This window comes from Barbus barbus (genome assembly GCF_936440315.1).
Source record: "Barbus barbus genome assembly, chromosome: 6".
Taxonomy (NCBI): Eukaryota; Metazoa; Chordata; class Actinopteri; order Cypriniformes; family Cyprinidae; genus Barbus; species Barbus barbus.
Window position 1 is genome coordinate 5,232,143 of NC_136734.1, and position 25,357 is coordinate 5,257,499.

At 41.6% G+C, this 25,357-nt stretch overlaps 1 protein-coding gene across 3 annotated transcripts in view; it reads right to left on the reverse strand.

Annotated features, from left to right (window-relative positions):
- The window catches only part of LOC306871120 (nitric oxide synthase 1-like), a gene marked incomplete at both ends in the record, with an annotated part of 52,996 nt that overhangs the window by 13,653 nt on the left and 13,986 nt on the right, over positions 1 to 25,357 (reverse strand). For all 3 annotated transcript variants that reach the window (XM_079418829.1, XM_079418828.1, XM_079418827.1), the window contains 13 exons: positions 151 to 267; positions 504 to 562; positions 806 to 910; positions 3,208 to 3,352; positions 6,374 to 6,459; positions 7,217 to 7,411; positions 8,836 to 8,937; positions 9,907 to 10,081; positions 18,606 to 18,745; positions 19,110 to 19,251; positions 20,656 to 20,747; positions 20,872 to 21,034; positions 21,574 to 21,719. In XM_079418829.1, coding sequence (XP_079274955.1) covers positions 151 to 267; positions 504 to 562; positions 806 to 910; positions 3,208 to 3,352; positions 6,374 to 6,459; positions 7,217 to 7,411; positions 8,836 to 8,937; positions 9,907 to 10,081; positions 18,606 to 18,745; positions 19,110 to 19,251; positions 20,656 to 20,747; positions 20,872 to 21,034; positions 21,574 to 21,719 — 1,667 coding nt within the window. The remainder of the gene's footprint in view (positions 1 to 150; positions 268 to 503; positions 563 to 805; positions 911 to 3,207; positions 3,353 to 6,373; positions 6,460 to 7,216; positions 7,412 to 8,835; positions 8,938 to 9,906; positions 10,082 to 18,605; positions 18,746 to 19,109; positions 19,252 to 20,655; positions 20,748 to 20,871; positions 21,035 to 21,573; positions 21,720 to 25,357) is intronic.

Sequence of the window (25,357 nt, forward strand, 5' to 3'; positions counted from 1 at the left end):
ATGTGCAAAAATCTTTGCATTGTGGCATAATTTAATAAATATCTTTAAAAAATTATCAAACCCTCTTTTTCCCTTCTTTTAATTTTGAGGTGGAATAACCCAGACATGTTTTAAAAATGTTATTTTCTCCAAATACAGGCAGTACAGTACCTGACATTAGCAAGTGGTCCAGTGCTCTCAAAGTTGGCTTTGGATTCAGGCTCGTCGCTGGAGGATTTGCGGGTATCAGAATATGAAGAGACACTGTTAAAACGCACCTTATACGTCCTGGGGGTCAGAAAAAGAGAGAGATTTTTTGTGTGTGTTTATGTGAATGGTTCCAGCGTATAGAAGAGAGAAGAAATGCATGTTACGTGTCAGTGTGTGTGCCTGTTGCATATATGTTAGACTCTGTGTAGGTGTGTGAACTGAAACACTGAAAAAAATTAATTATGGGAAAGCAGATGGGTGGGAGGACGAGAAGAAAATCACTCGCTTGCGTCTCCACTCGTGCGCACACTCACTTTCTGTCCTCTACGCTGGTGGTGGGATGTCTCATCTCCATCAGTGCCACACCAAATTTCTGTAGAGTGGAAAAAAAACAGGAGAGAAGTTACTGGCCCTTCCCACGCATCTTCTCAATCACAAATTCAACCAGGACCTGCCAGCATAATGCAGGTTCTCCATTGTACAGTATATGTGTGAAGTCCTTTATCATCATGATGAGAACATTCTGTTGTGTTGTGAAGTGTTGACAATTTGATTCAAAGCAAAACAAAATGATTGATGTGCTCATTGAAAGCAAACTTCTACTTTAATAACTCACCTCTCCGTTTTCAGGAGGGTCCCCATTGCCGAACGTACTTGTCACCACTAACACAAGTGTCTCGTGCTCCAAGTCGACGGTGTCATATTCATCCATGGACATCACCTGCAGGATCAAATAATACAGCATAATACATATCACAACTCGCTTGTGCTGCTACATGTACGTGATATTATAACCTCAGTACCAACATCATCCATCTAAATAGTTGTATTAGTCCTATTGTTGTTGTTTATTAGATTGTTGTTTTATTATTATGATCCATTTTTTTTATTTAGACATAAGACAGAGGAGACAGTGGGGCGAGTCAGGGAATGTGACTGGAACATTATTAAATTTCAGTATTTTTTCACATTATAGTATGGGATTTTTGGGGCAATGTGATTATTAAATATACTGTCATTTATATCATGATATCATAAATCAATTCTGTTGGTCACTCAGATGTTTTGGGTGTAGGTTTTGCAAATATTTACCCAATGAAAAGTATTAAAAAGAGCTTGTGACTGAATCTTGTAACTCCATTGGATCCTACAACTGTCAGCAAAACCTCATAGCTCCACCACACACTTTTTTGCAATGAAAGGGTAAATAAAGAACTGGTTGCTTGACTTACTACAGAGTTTTATTTATTAAAGGTGGGGTATGTATTTTTTCAAAAACGCTTAAGAAAAACTGAGTCTGGGCCGAGTATCAAAACAAACTTGTAGCCAATCAGCAGTAAGGGACGTGTCTACTCATGATGCTGGGGAGAGAGAGCGCCCAGTGCACATGACGGACATTAGCCGAGCCGATCGATGTCAGAAAGATAGAGATGGCAGATAAAAAACAAATGAGGGAAACGTCTGCAGTACTTAAGAAGGCTTACACCGTGTCTAGACCGGATGCGACAGTTGTCGTGACACTGGAGATGACAAAGGGATCGTTGAAAATCATTTGAAATTTGTGTCAATAAGTCATAAATAGAACGTGGCAGCAGTTTACTGTCAGGATCCAGTGTAGACAGCACCTTATTACTGTCATTATTAGTGATTATAATGAGTTCTACGGTATTTTGTCACGCTGCGCTGCTCACGTCCGCAAAGTGTTAGTGTGTGTGTTTGTTCACTACTCACTGCTGTGTGTGTGCACTTGGATGGGTTAAATGCAGAGCACAAATTCCGAGTATAGGTCACCATACTTGGCCACACCTCACGTCCTTTCCTTTTTTTCCTTTCCTATAAAGGCTAATGTTTTGTGTATTTGAGGAGCAGGGAAGATTGTTCATCTTTTGCTGTCTAATCATGTCCTATACAGCCCTTGCATAGCCCTTCATCTTTTATGGGCCAGTAACTTCTCTCCTGTTTTTCTTTCTCCCCTTTTCCACTCTACAGCAATGACAACTGAAGTAGGGACCCAAGCCTTGTCTATCACTTGTGGATGGACTTTCTTGACTTGGGCCAATACGCAACCACCTAAAACACCCAAAGATCCCAATGGCCACTTTTGCACCAGCAAGCATGTAATCTAGTTATTTGTACTGTTTGTGAAAACATATATAACGCTGCATCCACTAGACATAGCCATTTTAATGTGATTGGTTTTTCTGTCTCATTTGTAGGCCAGGAGCAAAAGTTTGGATAATAGATCAGCGTTTGGAGAGATTTCAGGCAATGTTTTCGAGTGTGAAAAACCACACAATGTGCATCAAAAATGGGAGGCACGTTATCTCTTGATCTTAACGTATCGCCAAAAGGGGTGTAGAGGTAATGAACAGCTCGTACGGCGCCTAACGAACAGCTAATGCGCCATGATATAATTAACAGAAAAGACGCATCAGTGCGTGTGGCAGGGCAACCGCCTTCAGGACATGAGGAGAGAGAGAGAAGCGGTAAATCTGCGTCTTCTGTATGTAAATCACGTAATAACAAGCGCACATGAACGAGATTGATTATTCTGCTAGATTATAAAAATAACTTTGCATTTAACTGCTATCCCAAGGCAAAATACGTGATCAACTCAAAACTTTTATACGTCACATAGCTTTGAGTGTAACGGGATCTTATCTTAACCTACAGCTCAATTACTGGTTGAGCTGATTCTTGGCATTTGATGGTATTGGAGGAAAATAAATTGTGGCAAAAGATGCATCTGTGTAAGCTGTCGCATAGCACGCCTTGGTGTGAAAATAGCTTTCTCACTGCAATCTGCAGTCTTGAATTGAAAGGGAGATTTTGGTTGTGAAACTAAGGGGATACATGTGTCTTACGTCAATATTCTTTGTCATTTTGCTTACATCAGTGTTTACGTGCAAATCCACTGAAGGCAGGCATTCTTTGGGGATGAATAGGAGATGGGAAGGGTTTTAAGAATCACGCACAGATGTCAATCTATTATGTGCGGTTCAAGAACAACGGGCTTACCTTGGCATCAAACGCATGCTTGAAAATCTCACAGAGCGTTTTTGCATAGTCCTGCGATTTCCCAGTTTCTGTGGCGAACAAGATGGTGGCTTTGACTCTCTTGGCCATGGCTTGTCCCATGAGTTTGGCGGAGAATTTCACAGCCCTGCAAGTTGCACACAAACATGTCAGTTGCAAGAAGAATTGCTGGACTAAACTGATGAACTTTACAGTTATTGAATTGAGCCGAATCAACACTGAACTGCCTTGAGCTGAATAATGACACTACAGGGTATCGGTAGAGTTTTTAAAATCAAATTGAAGGCTTTTAACGATCTTTTTTATTCAGAACAAACTGTTACAAGCTCAAAAAACATTATGCATCTTAGAATATATGATACTTTATGAAACACCTGGAAAACAGGGTAACAACTGCAAGTTTAAAAATTCAAGAAATGTTTTATTCAATATATACATATACGTACAGTCCCCTCCATAAGTATTGGAACAGTAAAGACAAAATTGCTCTGTTGGCTGTGGAGTCAAGACATTTACAAATATGATTAAAAGATGAATATGAGACACAACTACAGAATGTCACATTTTATTATTAGCCATTTCAACACATACATAATTTACCAAATATGTGACCCATAGACATCACCAGACTCTTGGTCTCATCCTTTGAAATACTTTTCCCAGCCTTTAATGCAGCCAATTCCAATTGTTGCTTGTTTTGGGGAGTTTCTGCCTTTACTCTCCTCTCCAGCTGGTGAAATTCATGTTCAATCGGATTTAAATCTGGAGATTGACTTGAGCAATCGAAGACTTTCCATTTCTTTGCCCTTATAAACTCCTTGACTGAACTGGCAGGGTGTTTTGGGTCATTGTCCCGATGCAATATGAAGCACTTCCCAATGAATCTGGTGGCATTTTCTTGAATATTTGTAGTCAAGAAGGTTTTGTACCCTTCCAAATTCATTCTGCTACTGTCATCATACATTAAGTCATCAGTAAAGATGAGACGGCCTGTTGCAGAGGCAGTCATGCATACCCATGCCATGACACCCCCTCCACCATGCTTTACAGATGAGGCTGTATGCTTGGGATCATTTGCAGTTCCCTTTTTTTCTCCACATTTTTGCTTTCCCATCACTTAGATAAAGGTTTATCTTTGTCTCATCGGTCCATGAACACAGTTCCAAAACTCTTCTGGCTCACCTTTGTGCTTTTTTGCAAACTCTAATCTTGCCTTTCTATTTTTGGTGCTGGTCAGAGGTTTGCTTCTTGCTGTGTAGCATCTGTAATTCTGTGTCAAAGTCTCCTGAGGACAGTAGATTGTCAGAGCATCACCCCAGCTTTCTGGAAGTTGTTGGTGATTTTACAGACACATCTTTTAGGGTTCATCTTCACAGCTTTTAGGATTTGTCTGTCATCAACTACTGTTGTTTTCTCAGCCGATCGGGTAGTTGTTGGTTGCTGGTGTCGCTGGTGGTTTCCAAACTCTTGATTTCTCCATTCCCTTTATTTTTGCTATAGCTCTAATTGACTTCCTCTTTTCTTTTAGCATCCAAATTGCTTGCTTTTCTCTCAAAGTCAGCTCCCTCATTTGTGTGTGTCATCATCGATTGCAGGATTAAGAATACAGAAGTAAAGGATATAACTGATACGACACATTCCCTGCTTTTAATATCTGAAGAATTAATGCAACAGGACACAGCTGATCACTTAGAAAGACCTGTGAGGCAACTGTTCAAATACTTGAAAACTCTAAAAGTGCTGAATCACCCAATAATAAAATGTGACATTCTGTAGTTTTGTCTCATATTCATCTTTTAATCATATTTGTAAATGTCTTGACTCCACAGCCAACAGAGCAATTTTGTCTTTACTGTTCCAATGCTTTTGGAGGGCACTGTATGTACTGATGTTGGTTCCTGTACCAATATATCAATATATACGACGAGTGATATTAGATTTCGCTGATATAATGATGTGTGGAAAGACAGATTACAGATTATTGTGCCGATACTAATAAAACCTATATACTGAATATGCTAAATCTTTTGTTCCTGTGATGGGCAGCCCACAGAGAAGTCACAAGAATTTACATTGAATTAAAGGCCCGAATACAGATTATTGTGTGTCTAAATGCCCATAATAACAAGGGGAAAGTAAACATAATGTGGGACTTTTAATTATAAACAAGCCTGGAATATACAGGGACTCTTATTTTGAAATGCAGTCACTTCCAGCTGCTCATTCAGACAGATAAAATATGCACTCTTACAGTCATCTACAACATATTACAATATAATAACCATAAACAATGTTATAATTTAACAGTGCCAAATTTTTACTTAAAAAATATGTAGTGCTCGCATTTATCTAAATCACAGCCTTCTGAAGTTAACTTAATTCCATTAAGTTGCATCACAGCTATTGCTTTAGGGCATTTAAAAATGATAATTAAGACTTTTCTTGTAACATGCAAGATATTTAAGTCTTTTTATGACCTTTAATTTGATCTAAATGAATTTAAGACATTTTAAGACTTTTTAAGGACTCACGGGTACCATGAACATTTGTCTTTTTAGAGATGATTTACAGCAGAATAAGAATTTGTTCTTGAAGTATGCATAACTGATTCTGTTATTTTGCTGTTTATTACTGTGAAGCTGCTCTGAAAAAATCTGTATTGCACAAAGCACTATATAAATAAAGGCAACTTGACTTGACTAAAATCTCATCGATTATGACAATGTGCAACAGCGTTCCTGAAAATGATCTCTTCCACCACCTCTCAGCAAGAGTTCAACACACTGACAGACACTTTCCCCTCATTTCCGAGACCACAATCACATAAACGTAGCTATCCTGCGGGCAATTACTGTAATAGCTCAGAGGCTGAACGATGAAGGGACACTGAAAGAAATCTGATTACACCTGAGTGTGATTCAGTGAGTTAGACTCATGCTTCTCAGCATAATAACGAGGAAAATATGGTGGAAAGCACTCTTAAACAGCCATTAACACAACCGCCTGCTGAAGTTCCCGGGCTACGGGTTATGTTGAGCGCTGCAGACGGCCAGCCTTCAAAAGCACCATACAAGGTTAAACTCAATGTACATTTTGTGCTTGAGACAAAAACAAACAGCAGAAGGTCTCGAGCTCTTCACCCACTCACTTGGCAAGTTTCTTGAATCCAATTGCTCTTTTCTTTGTGGGCGTCCCATTCACCCCTTTCCACACGTGACTGTTCCACGGGTCAGCCTGGACAGTGAACGAAAGAGAGAGTGAGAGAAAGTAGCAGAGCATATTTTAGTAATGAGAACTACAGGCTGATTGTGATCAAGTGATTGTAACAGAGTTCTGCAAAGAGTCCTAAAACCCAGAAATTGAATTGTATATTTACTATTTTACCATTTTAAACCAAACTAGTTTACTTTTGTGAAATGATTTGCTTGAAATGTGTTTGTGCTTCTTTCTTTATAATAGATGCCACCTTATTTACCTTACCTAAAGCAATTACATGCATTTTAAGTCTGGCTTAAGAATTAAAATAGTTTTGTGGTCACTTCAGCATTACAAGTTTGCAAAAAGAGGTTTTCACTATTTGCAAATTAACAAAAAGCTGCCTCAGAAACATGGATAGTAAATTAGGCTCAAAAACTATATATGTGACCCTGGAGCACAAAATTAGTCTCAGGTCGCTAAATTTCTTACTGTAAATATATCACAATTTCCTTTTTGTTTAGTAATATGTATTGCCAAGAACTTCATTTGGACAACTTTAAAGGGGATTTTCTCAATATTCTGATTTATTTGCATCCTCAAGATTCCAGATTTTCAAATAGTTGTGTACCAAACCATACATCAATGGAATTGATTCAGCTTTCAGATGATGTATAAATCTAAATTTAAAAAAATTGACATTTAAGATTAGTTTTGTGGTCCATATATGATTGTACTCATTAGTGAAAATCAAAATTCTGATATTACTTCAATGTAAACTAGACAAAAGACATACCTGGTACTCAAAAGAAGGTGTGAGGCGATAGTTGAGCATTTCCTGGTGGAAAACAGGTGTAATGCTGCCAGACATGGGCGGCACTATCCAAACCCAGTCTCCCGGGCAGCCTCCCCTCACTCTGTACTCATTCTCCATGTGCTTCATGAAGGATTCGGTGGCTGAGTGATGGTCTACTATGGTAACCTTTGACATCTACAAAGGAAAAATTGGAAAGAGTGAGACTTGAATTTAAGATTAAATTCAGCTTGTGAAGCTAACCAGTATGGTCTTTCTGATGAAGCTGGTAAAGCTATACTGTAAAAACTGATTTTTAAAACAAGTTACATATTTTCTTGTTGATTATAGTTTTTGGGTTTACTTAATATTCTAAAGTAGTTGTTTTGACAAATATGTTGTCGTTAAAGGTAATATAATTTACAATTATTATATGTTCTCTAATAGAATCATTAAGAATAGAATCAATAAAATGTTGATGCTTGACAAAGAAAATGTCCATAATATATCCCAATCCCAAAATTGTGTGCGTGTTTTTTAATCTGACACAAATCCAGTGTTTTCCCAGCATAAAAACAGCAACAATTGTGTGCTTTCTTATTTTCCAATGCATTTTATCTTGTGATGTAATGCAGCATGTTGGCGTAAGTCAATACAACCTGCAATTAAATCCGCAGATTGGCTTGTATTGCAGCACATCTAGTTTTCCAAGTAGATTTAATTGTTATCTGCCATTGTTTTGAGTCCATCCGCAATTATGAAAGATAAGAAAACTGAGCACAGCTACTTGCTAACATCTAATTAGTTTATCAGTGTTGAAACGGTTCCATAAAAGTCCTTTAGCAAGAAATAAGGTCTTGTGGGTAAACAAACTGCAGGGGTGTGCAATAAATATCAATAAAAATGTTTCCTCAGTCACAGGAGCTTTCAGTTAAATGTCCTAGGTGCTTAACTCTAATAAATAGAACATTAGGGATTCAGGCTTTTGATTTGTGAAAGCCAGTTTATGCTTTGTTCGATGCATGAGTCTTTATGAATTCTGCATGAACGTGAATGCAGGGATTTGCTTTTAGGCTCTAGAAGCTGTGTAAAGAGATGAACTGAAAAATTGAGATACTGGCAAAAATAAATAAACGTGACTGAAAATAAGACTAGTGTAAGATTACATGTGGGTGAACCTCACAAAACTTGTCAAAAACATGTCTGGGTTGCGTTTGACAACAAAATCAAAAGAAAAAAATGAATTAGAAATTTAATTTTGTATAAAGCCTATTATATATATATAAATTATTAGCACATCTCCACATCTAATTATTATAAAAAATTAAAAATAAATTATATTGTGGTTGTATTTATTGCACTGCCTGTAATTTATACTGATTATGATTTTATTTGTTTATTTTATTTATTACAGTATTATATATGTGTGTGTGTTTATTTGATTATTTATATTCATTTAATTAATTAATTGTTTTTTTTTTGTATCAAGTATCAGACTTAAATTTGATTCAAATAAAGCCATATTTTCTTAAAATAGGCTGCATCTTAAGATTTGGACTTTTTTATTATTATTATTATTATTATTATTATTAAATTCACCCATCCATGTGTGCTCACCCCACCTGGAAACTATAAAGGACTGCGATGTTGATTTCCACCAGTGCCTGGTCCTTCCACAGGGATGAAGTCTTCCTTGTGTCCAGCCCCATCATTGTAGCTACTTCCTGAAATGAAGGGAATTAATCATCCTGTACAGATAGACTATTCATACTGTATTCTCTCAGGATCCGAACCAAGGTTAATAGAACTGTCACTCGTGATCTGCCTCTATAGATCAGGAAGATCTGGAGCCACCATAAGACTCTCTAAAAATACATTCTATAGTCAAAATATTGGACACACGACATGAATATGCCGTAAAACCTTCTGAAAGCTGATATTTCAATGTTTTTACATTATATTTGCAGATAAATAAAATCTGATGGGTTTGTAATAACATGAAGGTGAGTGAATGATCTTATAGATTATTAGAATATATTTGAGGATATATATTTATTTATATGTGGTAGAGCAAGCTGATTCTATAGGCCAGTTGGGCTATTATTTTCTTTTAGAAGTTAAAACTGTTAGTGAATTTATTTTGTAGTATAAAGGGAACGTGAAGGAGAGATTGTAATACTGAATGAGTAACATAATGATGATTAAAAACAGCATGTTTATGAATTAAAATCTGCATAAATTAAAGAGAGCAATTCAAAACAGAATAAACAATGCGTAATATACCGTATAATCAACTTAATCCATTGTAACGGCTCATCAAACACAAACGTGTCATTCCTAATTTCCTGCTGGGGTCCAACGTCTAATGCAGAGGTCATCAAACTTGACCCTGGAGGGCCGGTGTCCTGCAGAGTTTAGCTCCAACTTGCCTCAACACACCTGCCTGGAAGTTTCAAGTATACCTAGTAAGACCTTGATTAGCTGCTTCAGGTGTGTTTGATTAGGGTTGGAGCTAAACTCTGCAGGACACCGGCCCTCCAGGACCGAACTTGGTGACCACTGGTCTAACGCATATGCATGACATTTATAATGATCAAATGAAATGCAGTCTGGGTTCAAACTGTGGTAATGCAGTGTAACAAGTACAACTTCTCAATGGTACAGGGGTGATTTATGGTTGTCTGGTACGGTACCTCAAGTATGTTGTATCGAGAGCTGTCGCAGAAGTCTCTGACACCGATCTCTGTCCCCATGTACCAGCCGCTGAAGGGGCAGGCTGTGAACTCCAGTCCCCCGATCTCTAACAGCATGCTAGACACCGCAGGAAGGCCGTACCACTTTAGATTCAGCTCCTTACACCACTCGAACCTAGACAGACACAGACAGAAGGACGGTCAATTTTGAACCCAGCGCAGGGAGAAAAGTTGTTTTTCAGCGAAAGGTTCTTGAAGGTTATTTGCATAACATAATGTAGTCAGTACAATATCTTGGCATATGCAGATGTACACCATTAAGCTTTTACAGTTTCCATCATAATTTCTCTGTAGCTAAATGCGCACATAGTGAGCACCGCCAAAACTGTCATTATCTCTAAACCGGCACCTGCAGGTTTCTCAGGTGTTGTGCTAAGAGACCAAATCTGCCTGTGTCTGTTATTAAAGCTGAAAACACAAGTACTCTGGTGGACTGGCTGATCCATGCAGAAGTTTTCACACAATTACTGCACTAAATATGGCGCCCATTATTGTCGCAGCATAATACCAGCATTTTCCCCCCAAAGAAACAATATGTAAATGCATCTCCTCTATTTACATAATGTTCCCTTCCAGGAACTTCGAGCTACGTCCGAAGACGCTATGGGAACGCCATCAGCGTAACCGGCACTCTGAATATTGTATACAACCAGTCTAATGAATGGGCGAGGCGTCACGGGCGGGGTGACGTCACGACCAGGTATATAAGCACGTGCGGCGGAGCCGGCATCAGCTTTTTGTCATTCAGCAAGCGCTCTGTGTATTGTCAGTCTGATTTGTGTCTTGTGAGTCTTATTTGGTGTTGTCTGTCTTAGAAACCCAAGAGATTATGCCTAAAGCCAAGGCAAAGACTAGGGGCGATCCCAGATCGCGTTTCAGGTTGTGTGTTAGTCCCTGCCCTCGTTACATAACGAGTGGACACACACACAACCTGTGCGTGGTCTGTTTGGGTGCGGAGCATGCGGCATCAGCTCTCGAGGGAGCCGATTGCCTGCACTGTGAGCGGCTCTCGCTGCGCACACTCCGCACCCGGAAGGCTCTCTTCGAGAAGGGAGCCTTCGCGAGCCTCCCACGCGGTGCTGGCCCCGCTGCTGCCGAGTCAGAGCGGCGGCTGCACGCGTGGGGCTCGCAGGCTGATCTGGCTGGCGAGAGTCAGATGGGCATCTCCTCCCGTATCCGCCAGATCTGGCGCCCCGTCTCTCGGTGCGGAAGCGGTTCTCTTTCCCCAGAGACGAGGGCTCGACGCTTCATCTCTCTTCCTCCGAGGAGGTTGATGAGACGAGCGTTGACGAGGTTTCGCCGCCTCCGTCGCTCCAATGTAATAGCGAGCTCGCCAAGCGCGCTGTTGGTCCCGCTTTGCAAAATCAGAGCGGTGGCTGGGCTCGCGCGGCTCGCATATGGATCATCAGATCCAGCGCGCGTTCTCTGTGCTTGGAAGCGGTTCTCTTCCCCCAGAGAGAGGGCGCGACGCCCCGCCTGTCTTCCTCCGAGGAGGTGGATGAGGAAGGCATCGATGAGCTTTGTAAGCTTCAGTGTTTTGTACAGACACAAATAAAGCCGGTCCCGCTCTGCTGAGGCAGAGCGGCAGCTGCGCTCATGGGGCTCGTAGGAGAAAAGGCTGATCTGGCTGGCGGGCATATAGAAGAGAAAGGAAAAGAAACTATCTTCTCCCGTATCCACCAGATCTGGCGCCCCGTCTCGCGGTTCGGAAGCGGTACTCTTCCCCCCGAGACGAGGGCTTGACGCTGCGTCCTCCGAGGAAAAGGGATGTGACGAGCGTTGACGAGGTTTCGCCGCCTCTCTCGCCCCAGTGTGAGGAGCCACAAGAGCCTTCAGTTTTCCCCGATCTCCACCGAGGTGTTGAGATCGCGGGTGGAATCTTTGAGGGCAGATGGTATGCGCGCTCTCGAAATTCAGGTGGCTGCTGGGCGGGCGCAGCCTCCTCTGCATACCAGCTCCTCGCGCAACAGGTCCTGACGGGCGAGCCCCAGGACCGCGGAGGGCGACCCCTACTGGGGTGGAGCGGCTTACACCGCGGCACACGGTGACCGTTTCCCCTCAGGTGCTCTCCAGGGATTTGTCTGTCAACCCTGCTGTTCCAGGGCACAGCAGGTCCCAACGAGTGTTGCTCTCAGGTTCTTCCGCCTGTGATTTCAGCGGGCCTGAGAAACTCGCCTCAGCCGCCAGATTACGCGTCTCCTGTCGGTGCGCCGCAGTGAGGCAGCGGTCTGGCCGCTTTTCTGACACCAGAGGTCAGTCTCGTGAGACTGATTCCCTTAGTAGCTCGTTGGACAGCGAGCTGCCGAATGTGTCTCTCTGGTTCGTTCAGATGTCCTGACGGGCGGGCCCCAGGACTACGGAGGACGACCCCTACTGGGGTGGAGCGGCTTACACCGCGGCTCACGGTGACCGTCTCCCCTCGGTGCCCTCCGGGGATTTGTCTGCCAACCCTGCAGTTCCAGGGCACAGCAGGTCCCAGCGAGCGTTATTCTCAGGTTCTACCGCCTGTGATCTCAGCGGGCCTGAGAGACTCGCCCCAGCCGCCAGACTACGCGTCCCCTGCCGGTACGCTCCAGCAAGACAGCGGTCTGGCCGCTTCTCTAACACCAGAGGTCAGTCTCGAGAGACTGATTCCCTTAGTAGATCGTGTGGCGGCCTGGCAACGGCTGCCGAACGTGTCTCTCTGGGTCCTGCGCACGGTAGAGGCTGGCTATTCCATCCAGTTCGATGGGCCGCCCCCGCGGTTCAACGGGGTCTGCGTGACTACGGTCCGCCCCGAGCAGGCTCTGGTCCTGGAACAGGAAGTCAACACTTTGCTGAAAAAGGAAGCCATAGAGTTGGTTCCACCTCACGAAGTGTACACCGGCTTCTACAGCCGATACTTCATTGTTCCGAAGAGGGACGGAGGGCTGAGGCCCATACTGGACTTGCGTCTCTTGAACCTCTCAGTCAGATCGCTGAAGTTCAGGATGCTGACGGTCAAGCAGATCGTATCTCAAATCAGGTCCGAGGACTGGTTTGTCACGATAGACCTCAAAGACGCCTATTTCCATGTGTCCATCCTTCCCTCTCACAGGAAGTTCCTGAGGTTCGCTTTCGGGGGCAAAGCGTACCAATATCGGGTTCTTCCCTTCGGCCTAGCACTCTCACCCCGCACCTTCACCAAGTGTGTGGATGCGGTCCTGGTCCCGTTGCGACTGCGAGGCATCCGCATACTAAATTATATCGACGATTGGTTGATTCTCGCTCAGACAGAGCAGTTGGCGGTTCGGCATCGAGATGTCGTTCTCGCCCACATGAAAGATTTGGGGTTAAGACTAAACGCCAAGGAGAGTGTGCTTTCTCCAGTTCAGAGAACCACTTATCTAGGCGTGGTGTGGGATTCGACCACGACGCAGGCGCGGTTATCCCCTGCTCGGATCGAGTCGATCCTCGCGGCAGTCGAGAGAGTGCGAGAAGGCCAGCCATTCACTGTTAAGCAGAGACAGCTTGGGTTCATGGCAGCTGCGTCCAGTGTGATTCCCTCTGGCCTGCTGTACATGAGGCCCCTACAGTGGTGGCTCAAGACCCAAGGGGGTCTCCCTGAGGGGAGACTCGCTTCGCATTGTCAAGGATCACGCCATTGTATGGAGAAACCGTGCCTTAGACTCGTGGAGGAAACCTTGGTTCTTGTCCTAGGGCCTGGTGCCGGGAGCTCCTGGTCGCCGTGTTTCCTTAGCGACGGACGTCTCCCTCACCAGTTGGGGTGCGGTCATGAGTGGCCACCCTGCCCGCGGTCTGTGGAGTGGTCGCCACTTGACGTGGCATATCAACCAGCTAGAGATCCTAGCTGTGTTCCGTGCGTTCAAGCACTTCCTCCCGGACCTGAGAGATCACCACGTGCTGGTCCGCACCGACAGCACGGCAGTGGTCTCTTACATCTCAATGTAGGAGCAGACGTTCTGTCGAGACAGGGGCTGAGGCCCGGGGAATGGATGCTTCACCTCGAGGGGTGAAGCAGATTTCGAAGGTTGGGCCAGGCACGGGTAGACCTGTTCGCGACTCCAGAGTCAGCGTAATGTCCCCTCTGGTTTTCTTTAGTTCCTCCAGCTCCTCTGGGACTGGATACTATGGTACAGACGCGGCCCATGCCCCGTCTGTACGCCTTCCCTCCCCGATCGCTCTGCTCCCGGGAGTTCTGGCGAGAGTGCGCCAGGACGCGGTCAGTCTACTGTTAGTAGCACCGTTCTGGCCAGGCCGAGTTTGGTTCTCGGACCCGATTTCTCTCCTTGACGGCACTCCGTGGCCGGTACTGATCAGGAGAGATCTCCTCTCACAGGCCGGGGGCACCTATGTGCACCCTCGCCCGGAGCTATGGAAGCTGTGGGTTTGGCCTCTGAGCAGGCGCAACTCATAGCTTCCGGTCTATCGACTAGGTTGTCGAGACCCTCCTTTAATCCAGAGCTCCCTCCACGAGGAAACTGTACGTTGAAGTGCGGAGACCGCCACCTTGACCCAGTCAACTGCCTAGTTTGTGCAGTTCTGGAGTTCCTGCAGGCCTGATTCTCCGCAGGGTTAACCCACTCCACTACTAAGGTCTACGTGGCAGTTATTTGTCATACCACGCCCTTATCGGTGGCCTGTCAGTGGGCAGACACCCCCTGGTTACACGTTTCCTCCGCGGTGCGCTGAGGCTGAGGCCGCCTGTACGACCCCGTGTCCCCACGTGGGACCTGGCTGTGGTACTAGAGGCTCTGTGCAGAGCACCCTTTGAGCCTCTCGGGGAGATAACTGATAGACTCCTCACCATCAAGACCGTCTTTCTGCTGGCTATCACCTCTCTGAGGAGGGTGAGTGACCTCCAGGCCCTATCTGTGGCCCCTTCGCATATTGACTTTGCGCCCGGTTCGGCGAAAGTCTTCCTCTACCCCGTGTGGGGTACATACCGAAGGTTCTGACGGTCGTACCACAGCCGGTCGTACTCCAGGCCTTCTGTCCTCCTCCCTTCAGGGAGCCCGACCAGGAAAAGCACAACTGTGTGTGTCCAGTGCGAGCACTGGACGCATATATCCACAGAATGGCTGTGGAGAAAGACGGACCAGCTGCTCGAGTGCTTTGGTCCGCCTAAGAGGGGTCTTCCTGTTACGAAGCCCACTCTTACTAGGTGGATAGTGGATGCCATCAATCTGGCGTACGAGACCTCTGACCTTCCCCCGCCGCTGGGAGTCAGAGCGCACTCGACCCGAGGTGTGGCGGCCTCCAAGGCCTTCTGGGCAGGTGTCTCCATGCAAGACATTTGCAACGCTGCTGGGTGGTCCACGCCCCTGACATTCGCCAGGTTTTACAACCTCGACATCAGAGCCACTCCAGGCTCATCCATCCTTTCAGCCTGACACCAGGCAGGGACTTGTCAGTCTGGCGGCGTTGGTATTGCGTTCCCATAGCGTCTTCGGACGTAGCTCGAAGTTCCTGGAAGGGAACGTACCAGGTTACGTATGTAACCCAGGTTCCCTGAAGGGAACGAGAGCTACGTCCCGAGCCACACTTCCGGCATCCCTGCCAGCGCTTGCTTCATGACTAGAAGCTGATGCCGGCTCCGCCGCACGTGCTTATATACCTGGTCGTGACGTCACCCCGCCCGTGACGCCTCGCCCATTCATTAGACTGGTTGTATACAATATTCAGAGTGCCGGTTACGCTGATGGCGTTCCCATAGCGTCTTCGGACGTAGCTCTCGTTCCCTTCAGGGAACCTGGGTTACATACGTAACCTGGTACGTTTATTTGGCTAGTCATTTCTTTGAGCAGTTTGAGGTAAACTTTCAATAATGGTCATTATGTCAATTCAGGTAAAAGTTAAATGCTGAAAATTGTTGTTTTGTTATGCTAACCATCTTATAATCGTTGTTTTTCTATTAGTGTTTCAAGGCTGTGGACATTTCCGACCTGATCTCATGGGAAAACGACTATTTTATGATTTCATGTGTATGAAATGAAAATGTATGATTTTTAGAAAAATAGTAAGCATGAAGGTCCACCCCTAACTGAAGCTTGAGTAGATTGTACAAAAACGTATAAATGAGATCATCCAAATTCACACAAATTTGTCACCATTGGCCAAAATCTATAACAGTTAAGAATTGCCATGAGATGCCCTTTCATTAGAATGTTTTACTTGTGCAGTTTGACTTCATAATGGTAAAATTGGTCATATATATATATATATACAGATACATCTAAAAAAAATTGAATATCCTGAAAAAGGTAAATATTTTTTGTCACTCATTTCAGAAAGTGAAGCCCATATATTATATCGATTCATTACACATAGAGTGAAATATTTCAAGCCTTTATTTCTTGAAAGTTTGATGATTATGGCTTACAGATAATGAAAAGCCAAAATTCAGTGTCTCAGAAAATTAGAATAATACATAAGATCAATAAAAAAAGGATATTTTAAACAGAAATGTATGAAAACTATGTTCATTTCTATGCACTCAATACTTGGTTGGGCCTCCTTTTGCATGAATTACTGCATCAATGCGGCGTGGCATGGAGGCAATCAGCCTTTGGAACTGCTCAGGTATAATGGAAGCCCAGGTTGCTTTGATAGCGGCCTTCAGGTCATCTGCATTGTTGGGTCTGGTGTCTCTCATCTTCCTCTTGACAATACCCTACAGATTCAGGTCAGGCGAGTTTGCTGGCCAATCAGGCACAGTAGCACCATGGTCATTGAACCAGCTTTTGGTACCTTTGGCAGTGTGGGCAGGTGCCAAGTCCTGCTGGAAAATGAAATCAGCATCTCCATAAAGCTTGTCAGTAGAAGGAAGCATGAAATGCTCTAAAATCTCCTCGTGGATGGCTGCGGTTGACTGTAAACTTCAGAAAACACAGTGGATCAACACCAGCAGATGACATGGCAGCCCAAATCATCAATGACTGTGGAAACTTCACACTGGACTTCAAGCAACATGGATTCTGTGCCTCTCCACTCTTCCTCCAGACTCTGGGACCTTGATTTCCAAATGAAATGCAAAATTTACTTTCATCTGAAAAGAGGACTTTGGACCACTGAGCAACAGTCCAGTTCTTTTTCTCCACAGCCCAGGTAAGATGCTTCTGACGTTGTCTCTGGTTCAGAAGTGGCTTGGTAGCCCTTTTCCTGAAGACGTCTGAGCGTGGTGACTCTTGATGCACTGACTCCAGCTTCAGTCCACTCCTTGTGAAGCTCTCCCAAGTGTTTGAATCAGTTTTGCTTGACAGTATTCTCAAGCTTGCAGTCATCCCTGTTGCTTGTGCACCTTTTCCTATCCAAATTCTTCCTTCCAGTCAACTTTGCATTTAATATGCTTTGATACAGCACTACTTGAACAGCCAACCCTTTCAGTAATGACCCTCTGTGACTTAGCCTCTTTGTGGAGGGCGTCAATGTTCGTCTTCTGGATCATTGCCGAGTCAGCAGTGTTCTCCATTATTGTGGTTTCAAAGAACAAGAGATACCCAGAATTTATACTGTAGGGATGGTCATTAATTGAAACTCAAATGTAAATATTCTAATATTTTGAGATACTGATTTTTGACTTTCATGAGCTGTAAGCTCTAATCATCAAAATTAAAACAAAATAACTTTTGAAATGTTTTACTTTACATGTAATGAAATATAGGAAAATAAAAATATATGAAAGTTTCCCTTTTTGAAATAACTTACAAGAAAAAAATAGCTTTTTCACGAAATTCTAATTTTTTTAGATGTACCTGTATATATAAAACACCCACACATTTTAAAACACAGAAACATTGAGTATATTAAACAGGTATGTTTTAGCCATCCTTCAACACAGAATTCAAGGTTTACTTCAAAATCTTCAAAAACGCCCTATCGCAGAGTGGTATGCAATATGCTTTACTACATTTACTGATTTCTTGAATAAGGGGAGCACCATGGTCATTTTCATTTACACTTAAAAAAGCTGTTTATTTTTGCACGTGGGCAGTGTACGAGCAAAGTGTTCTGTTTTACTTTACCCACTTGCCAGAACATGTAGCTGAAAATGATTTTGTTTATATTATTTAATTTCATTCAGTTTAACTGCATTTCTCCACTTTTACCCTTTGATGAGAAGTTTAACTTTTGCATGACTTTTGAGTTAGTACGTATCGATGCGTAATTGAATGGTAACTCATGCTAAATTCTTTTCAACGCTGATTAATTAAAAAAGATATAGATGCATGATGGATGATTCACTCTTATCTAGACCTGTGACACACAGAGTATCTCAGGACACAAGTATCTGATCATCTGAGACACATCAGTGTCAAACTGACAGCATTAAACAAGCAAACTGGAGACAGGATCTGGAAAAAGGGCAAGTTTTATGCCAAATTAGCCCACGTTCCTGAATGTACGTGCATAAGAGGCAAGATCTCAGCTTGAGTTCTCTGTTGCTATGCATCCTGAAGCTCTGCGCATTACAGCCTCTCTAATATGTGATTTCCCTTCGGTATGACGCACACTATTATCAGATTTTGGGTGGATGAACATTTGAGGTGCAAAGTGTTTTAAGAACTGGTGTGATTCAATTATGTTTCTACACAAGCTTGATGAGCATCAAACAGTCTGAACCCCAATAAACACTCTACAATATGTTTGGTTGTTCTTACTTTGGATGTATGATGGGAACCTCAAGCACGAGATCATCAGGAATCTCAAAAAGCTCTGGATCGTTCCCATTGGCTTGGAGAAGAAGGGGCAAAACATCAAAACGGCTTTTTGGAGCTTTCCATCCTTGCTGAATACAGATCTACAAGTCAAAAACAAACATTACAGATGCTTGTTTTTTTTCTGGAATATGGTTGGTCAACAAGCTAATGACCATCTTGGACCTGCTAAAGACTTCTTTAGGTCAGCTAGAAACCAGCTACCAGGTTCCAAAATACAGACACCAGCTTAAGCTGGATTTTGTATTGCCCCAAAACAACATAATTAACAATGTTCAATTAAACAAACATCAACCCAGTGAAAACAAGGAATGCCTATGATGATACAAAATATGTTTTTTATCAATCAGTTTGACTCTTTATTTTTCTATGTACTTTTTGTATGTGCTTTTTTGATGCCTGTGACTCTGACAATCAAAGCTATTGCAATGTAACTTCCCATCTCACCTCTGTAAGCTCCACTGAAGCCGGATCTCCGAGAATTGATCCATCAGGCTGCTTGTAGCCTGCGTACCGGATCAACTGGTTGTTCCAAACCCGGAAGTCATGCTTCCCGTCTGTCCTCGGGGGGAAGATGGTAATAGCTGATCTGCACATCAGAGACAAGGGGTATTGCTGAGATCCCTCTGGTGAATTCATACTTCAAATTCTCTAATACAGGCAGTTTTACAGACTCCATAAAATCAGACTTGTGTGACCCTTAATCCATGTCTGTTAAATCAAACCAGTTTTATTTGTATAGTTCCTTTCACAGTACACATTGTTTCAAAGCTGCTACACAGTTGCATACAGCAGATTAGAGCTGGGCAATAATATGGGGGCCCAGAACGATGTTCTCTGTGAGGCCTGCCACCCCCCACTGAACGTAATTTTGAGGGGCCTCACAGCAACATCAGTGCAATGGGCCCAGAATTCCTAGCAGCGACACTGAGTGCAATCATGGTTTCAGGCCCACCTTGTATTTACTCCCATACTTCCCTTTCCTTACTGTAACCCGACTGAGGAATTATTCTCCACATGGTGGTGGAAGGTTTACAATATGCACCCTCACAAGTCTCTCTTATCATCACAGGAGACCAATGTCAGGCCTGTATTTGCCATACCAGACATTCCAAGATGTTTAGCTAATGATAACATTCATTGTGATGTGGATGAGAACCAGTGGCTAAATCCACAAGACAAGGTTGATGAAAACATAGGAACACTCTTATTTTACAGTGACAGGGCAATGCTATGCAATTAACTTTACCCTTCAGTTGCTGATCTTAGCTGGTCTAACCAGTGTGTTTTTAGCAGGGTTAAGCTAATTATATAACATTACAAACCAAAATTGATAATATTACAGTATACTACAGTTTATCATTTTAGGTGCTTTTGAAATAAAACTACCCTGTCTGTTCCATAAGCAAACATAATTGTGCTTCAGTGCTGAAAATACATCACATTGACGTTCAACAATATGCTAAGAGCATGAAGTGTCAGTCCAACTAATCTAAATAACAAGCCCCGTCACTCTCGAAATACAACTCTGCATGAAATTTGGGTCACCAGCCTGTTTGAAAAAGCACCGAGGAGCTTTTTTTGTTGTCTTGATTTGTTTAGGAGACCTCTGACGTTTATACTGGCAGGTCCTGATGATGTAAGAAGCCAGCGCGGGGGCTTTTGACTGTATTAGAGCATTTCCTCTCTTCTTGTTTTCATTTTCCCTTTCCTCACCCCCCTCTCACTCTCTCAGGCTCTAATCATTCTGTTAGACTGACGCTAATTAAACAGAGCAGAGAGTAAGTGTCGTGTATGATTAGCTTTGTAACGTGGCAGCGGTGCCGATGCTCGACAATGCTGTGGCAGGTGCTATACTGAGGGCTGTGGAGCAAGGTGACAAAGAGATAAAGGGAACACACACTTTGACAGGGAAGAAGGCAAGTCGCAGAGAAAAGGTGATGCAGAAAAACACAGGAAGAGAAAGGAGCTAGTGAAAAATGGCCACACTAACCTGAGGTTTCCTTTGTTGGTGGCGTATTTGATGTGGTTGCAGATGTAATTAAACATTCCATGAGCGGTTGTGCAGTCTCGAGCATCGAACACCTCCAAGGAGAGAAATTCCTTATTAGGACACTTATTTCAATAGGCATCACACATGGTTTGATGAAGGATGGCTTTTTGGAAGAAAAATCATGTAATCATGTAAAAAAAACAAAAAACACAATACCTGTAGTTTGGACCACTGGATCCGTCCCACACAGCGAGCTGCATTTCTCCATGCATGTTTGGCCCCATAGATCAGCTCTGTGTCCTTCAGTTGATATGTTCCAGAAGTTTCTATCTCTTTTTTAACCTCTTCTAGCCGGTCAACATGTGCCTTTGAGCCGCATCTGTTCAGACATAAGCCAAAAATATAAGTGCACATTTAGAAAAAAAATATTACAATTAGCTATTTATGCACTAAATGCAATAAATACAATTAATATTTTTGTCGTGAAAAAATAAATGCATGAATTAATTTAGCATAATTTGTTATTGGAGAATATATACCACATCTTGAATTAAGTCTTTGCCAAGTTTTAAAGCAAAAATCTAACAACATTTAGTGAGCTTTCAGAAAAAAATGGCAACGGAGTAAGAACAATAAACTTAATTCATAATATATTCTCTGCAAAAAGAATCTTATTAAAAAGTGTTAAAAAAGTCATTTTACATCTAAAAGTAATCTTTCCTGCATAGCTCTGTTTGTCAAGTAAATTATTTTATATTATGTTTTTAATATAAAAACTAAAATATATAACCATCCATCTTTAGTGCAAAAAAATAAAACTACATACAGTATATAAAATGTAGTTTTATTTATTTTTTGCAGTGGTGAATGACGTTTGCCTATGATACAGTGTGCACTAGATTTAAATTGTTCTCCTGCCTTTTAATTGATGTGTAGTACTGGTCAATAAAATCTGTTGCAAGTGGTAGCAGTTCCTCTTTTCTCCGGACCTCATCTGGTTTACGACTGTGCTGGTTTGGCAACATAACAGAGCCTATACAAACATTCTCAGTGCAGATCGGCACCTGCAAACAAAAAGCAACAAGCACAATAAGACTGAGTGTGCAAATCCAAACATGCTACATCACTCACGGAAATGTGCTACAGATAGCATTGTGCCTGTCTCGCACATATTGTGTCCGTAGGAGTGTAACTGTAACAGCAGGCACAAGTTGAGACAGCGTTTCTGTTGTATATCAGAACTGGAGGTCTATACAGAAAAATAAAGTGATTTCTGGTTGAAATGTTTGGTGAGTAGCGCAAAACGATTAATGCTCTGTCACTTTTGAAAAAGGCACATCACCTACATTAAACCAACCCAATAGCGTTAACAAAAGCAAACATGAGATAAAAACACTTTTGCTAAGATAGCCATTTTATCTTGCTTTTACAAATCTTTGAGCTCTCTTATTGTGACTCATGGTTCACTCATACAGAAATGCAATGTTGTACCAGGTGAGCTACAGAGCAAGTTTACATCAGAAAAGCCGTACATCTGGAGATGGTTACGTGTTAGTTTACAAATATTAAAAAAATATAAAATATAAAAAATATAAAAAAAAATACTATTAGTTTACAAATTACTTAGGCAAATGTGCTTTGATGTCATAACGTAACGTCTGAAAATAAGTCTTTTTTAATCGATTTTGCAACATTGCAACCTGTTAAAATGTTTACAGAAATGACAAATGCGAATGTGTCGCTGACATGCTGCAAAACTTAAATGTCACGCAATAAGACCTTCTTTTAAGTTGGGAATGTTGTATATCATATTCTAATGTTATTCCAGGTGTGTGAAACCAACACACAAAGCTTAAGAATTTATTGTAGATGTATTTCATGATCATATTCCTGTAAAACTAATGGAAAACATGTTGTTAAGAACAGCCAATGGCTGGATAAGTGGCAGGCTTCATCAGAGCCTGATAAGAAGAAGCAAAGAGACAAACGGAAGTCGCTCATTGCCTTGAGGAAAAAGCTCATATGGTCACTATAATAAGATTAGATTTGAAGTGCACTGTCACTTTCTGTAGCTGCTAATATGTTCACTGGATTAGGGGTGGAAAGGCAAAGACAGAGCTGAAAAATAACAACAAGCCTGTCCAAGCTAGTGCTGTTAATTAAGGACTGGCTTGTTTTAATATCCCAAACTGCCCTTTCAGTCTGGTGAAGCATTTAAACCATGACTGACCCATAACCCTCGACAGTTTCAGAGTAGCCCAGCCAAAAATAACCAAAGTCCCTTTAAGGTAATGGTTTGTGAAAAAGCCATCTTGGTAACACCCTCATGCTTCTCGTGAAGTTCAAGTTCATATATGCAAAATAAAGAAGTAGCCAAACCAAAACATACACCAAAATACATGGAATCTAACAAAATATTGATTGCATAAAGCAAAACACAAAGGGTGAGTTATTACACTGAAAAAGAACTGGTGCAGAAACAATTCATGCTCAGAAATTATTAGTAAATTTCACGATTATGAAAAAAGTCAGAAGTGAAAGATATAAACTTGTAATTCTTAGAAAAAAAATCAGAATTGCCAGATTTTTAATGAAGAATTGCAAAATATAAAATCAAAATTCTGTGGAAGAAGTTTACATTTTGCAACAATTCTCCACAGGAAAAGAAAAAAAAAAAGGTAATTGTGATTTCACAAATCTGAGGTTATATTTTGTGATTCTGAAATTATACCTTGCAAAAAAAAAATCTGAATTTAGATATAAACTCAAAATCTGAATTGTGAGTAAAAAAAAAGCCACAATTACCTTTTTATTTTTATCTAATAGTTGAGACAATCTTCCATAAGTAACACATTGAATTAAACATGAAATTTAATTGAAATACTATGTTTTTGTAAAAGATATTCCAAACTATTTTTACAGTGTAGATTTACATTAATACACTATCCCCCGGTTTCACAGACAAGGCTTAAGTCTAGTCCTAGACTAAAATGTAAATCTGAGCTCTTTCAAATGAAAGAAACTTGCGCTGACTGATCTTAAAATATATCAGTGCCTTTGTTTTGTCTCAAGATGCACACCAGTAATGTTTTTTTCCTAAGCACGTTTATAAAAATGACTTAAATGTCCTAATTGAGCTATGGCCTAACCCTGGCTTAATCTAAACCCTGTCTGTGAAACCGGGCCTATCAGATGTATTCTGAATATTATTGAAATACAGAACTGAAATTAAATATAAATTAACACTGTTGTTCACTACCCATATTAAAATATTTGACATTGCCTTCAAACCACGTTAATTTTTCAAAAATGATCATTCTCCAGATCATTACTTGCTCCAGCATAACTTATAACTTACCCATATATCCCATCTGTGGCATGTACTGGGACACCTGTGTGACTTTTCTACCCAATGCTTAGCATGCAAGAATGTTAAAAATAAAATAAAGACATTCATTAGATTCTTCACATTCACCCAAAATAAGGGACTATGAGTGCAGGCCTTGCAGCTGTCATATTCTGTAAAGTTGGAGATGCAACCCAAAAATCCTTCAGAATGTGATATATTATAAATCATACCATCTGTAATTAGCATCAATTAGCATGCAAAGCCAGCCTCTCATGAAAGTGCACAGAACTTCATAACCCCCTCTTGGAAGGATGATTCAGATTTAGAGAGATGTTGAGAGTACTGCAAACATGTTGTCATACAGACTAGTGTCTACAGTGAGAGATGAAGGCTAATTTTAAACCTCAGCTCATTTATGACATATGGATTCTATAGGAGCAGCAAAATTGGAAGCAAAAGCTAATAGCAAAAGTCAGTTCTGTATAATGTCAAAATGACCATAATTATGAGATTTTGGCATGTAAAATGGCTCATATGTTGTTGAGTTCTCCGACTAAACTGTTGTGGCATAATGTAAAAACAACCAAGATGGCAGCAGCTAAAGCTACTTTGCTGGCAACCTCTGTTTTATATGGCATTTTAAAATAGCCAGTCTATTTCGCAAGAAGTGAATTAAGGTAGCATTTTTCGGTCAATACCAACAAAGCTGCACTTGGATCCATCTTGGCATTACTAGAATTGCCATAGAAACAATTCATTCTTGTGTTTGTGAACAGGAGTAGATTCACAGAGTTGTCATTTTGTAATTACGGTAATTCCGACGCAACATCAATGCCGCGTGAACCTTTGACACTGAGCCATTCCTGTTTTTTTTTCTTTCTTGGTGTTATCATATTACTTTTGAAACACCTGAATAAGCAATGAAATAATGATTTTGATGACAACAAAAAATGTATTAAGTTGCTTCAGTTAATACGTTGCTTCTGCTAATAAAATACACAGAGAATACACTAAAAATGGTGTAGGATTGAAACGATTTGCACTTAAATTGCTAGTAAATCTCTTGCTAGAAATGGCAAGTAACACATTTTTGAAGTATTAAAAGCTGTAATAGTGTTTTCTTGCAAAACATACTCTAATAATCTTAACGTAAAACTTAAAAAAATTATTTTTTGAGCATAAAACTTAATGTAAAGTATTACCACAAATACATTTAAATAAATTTAAAGTCATTTTTAATTCAAGTTCTGAATGGCGCACAAACCAAATAGATTTTACCACTAGGGATACCACAGTATCACCACTACTTCTTTGTAAGGGCTCTGCTGTGTCAGTAATGGCAAACATGATATT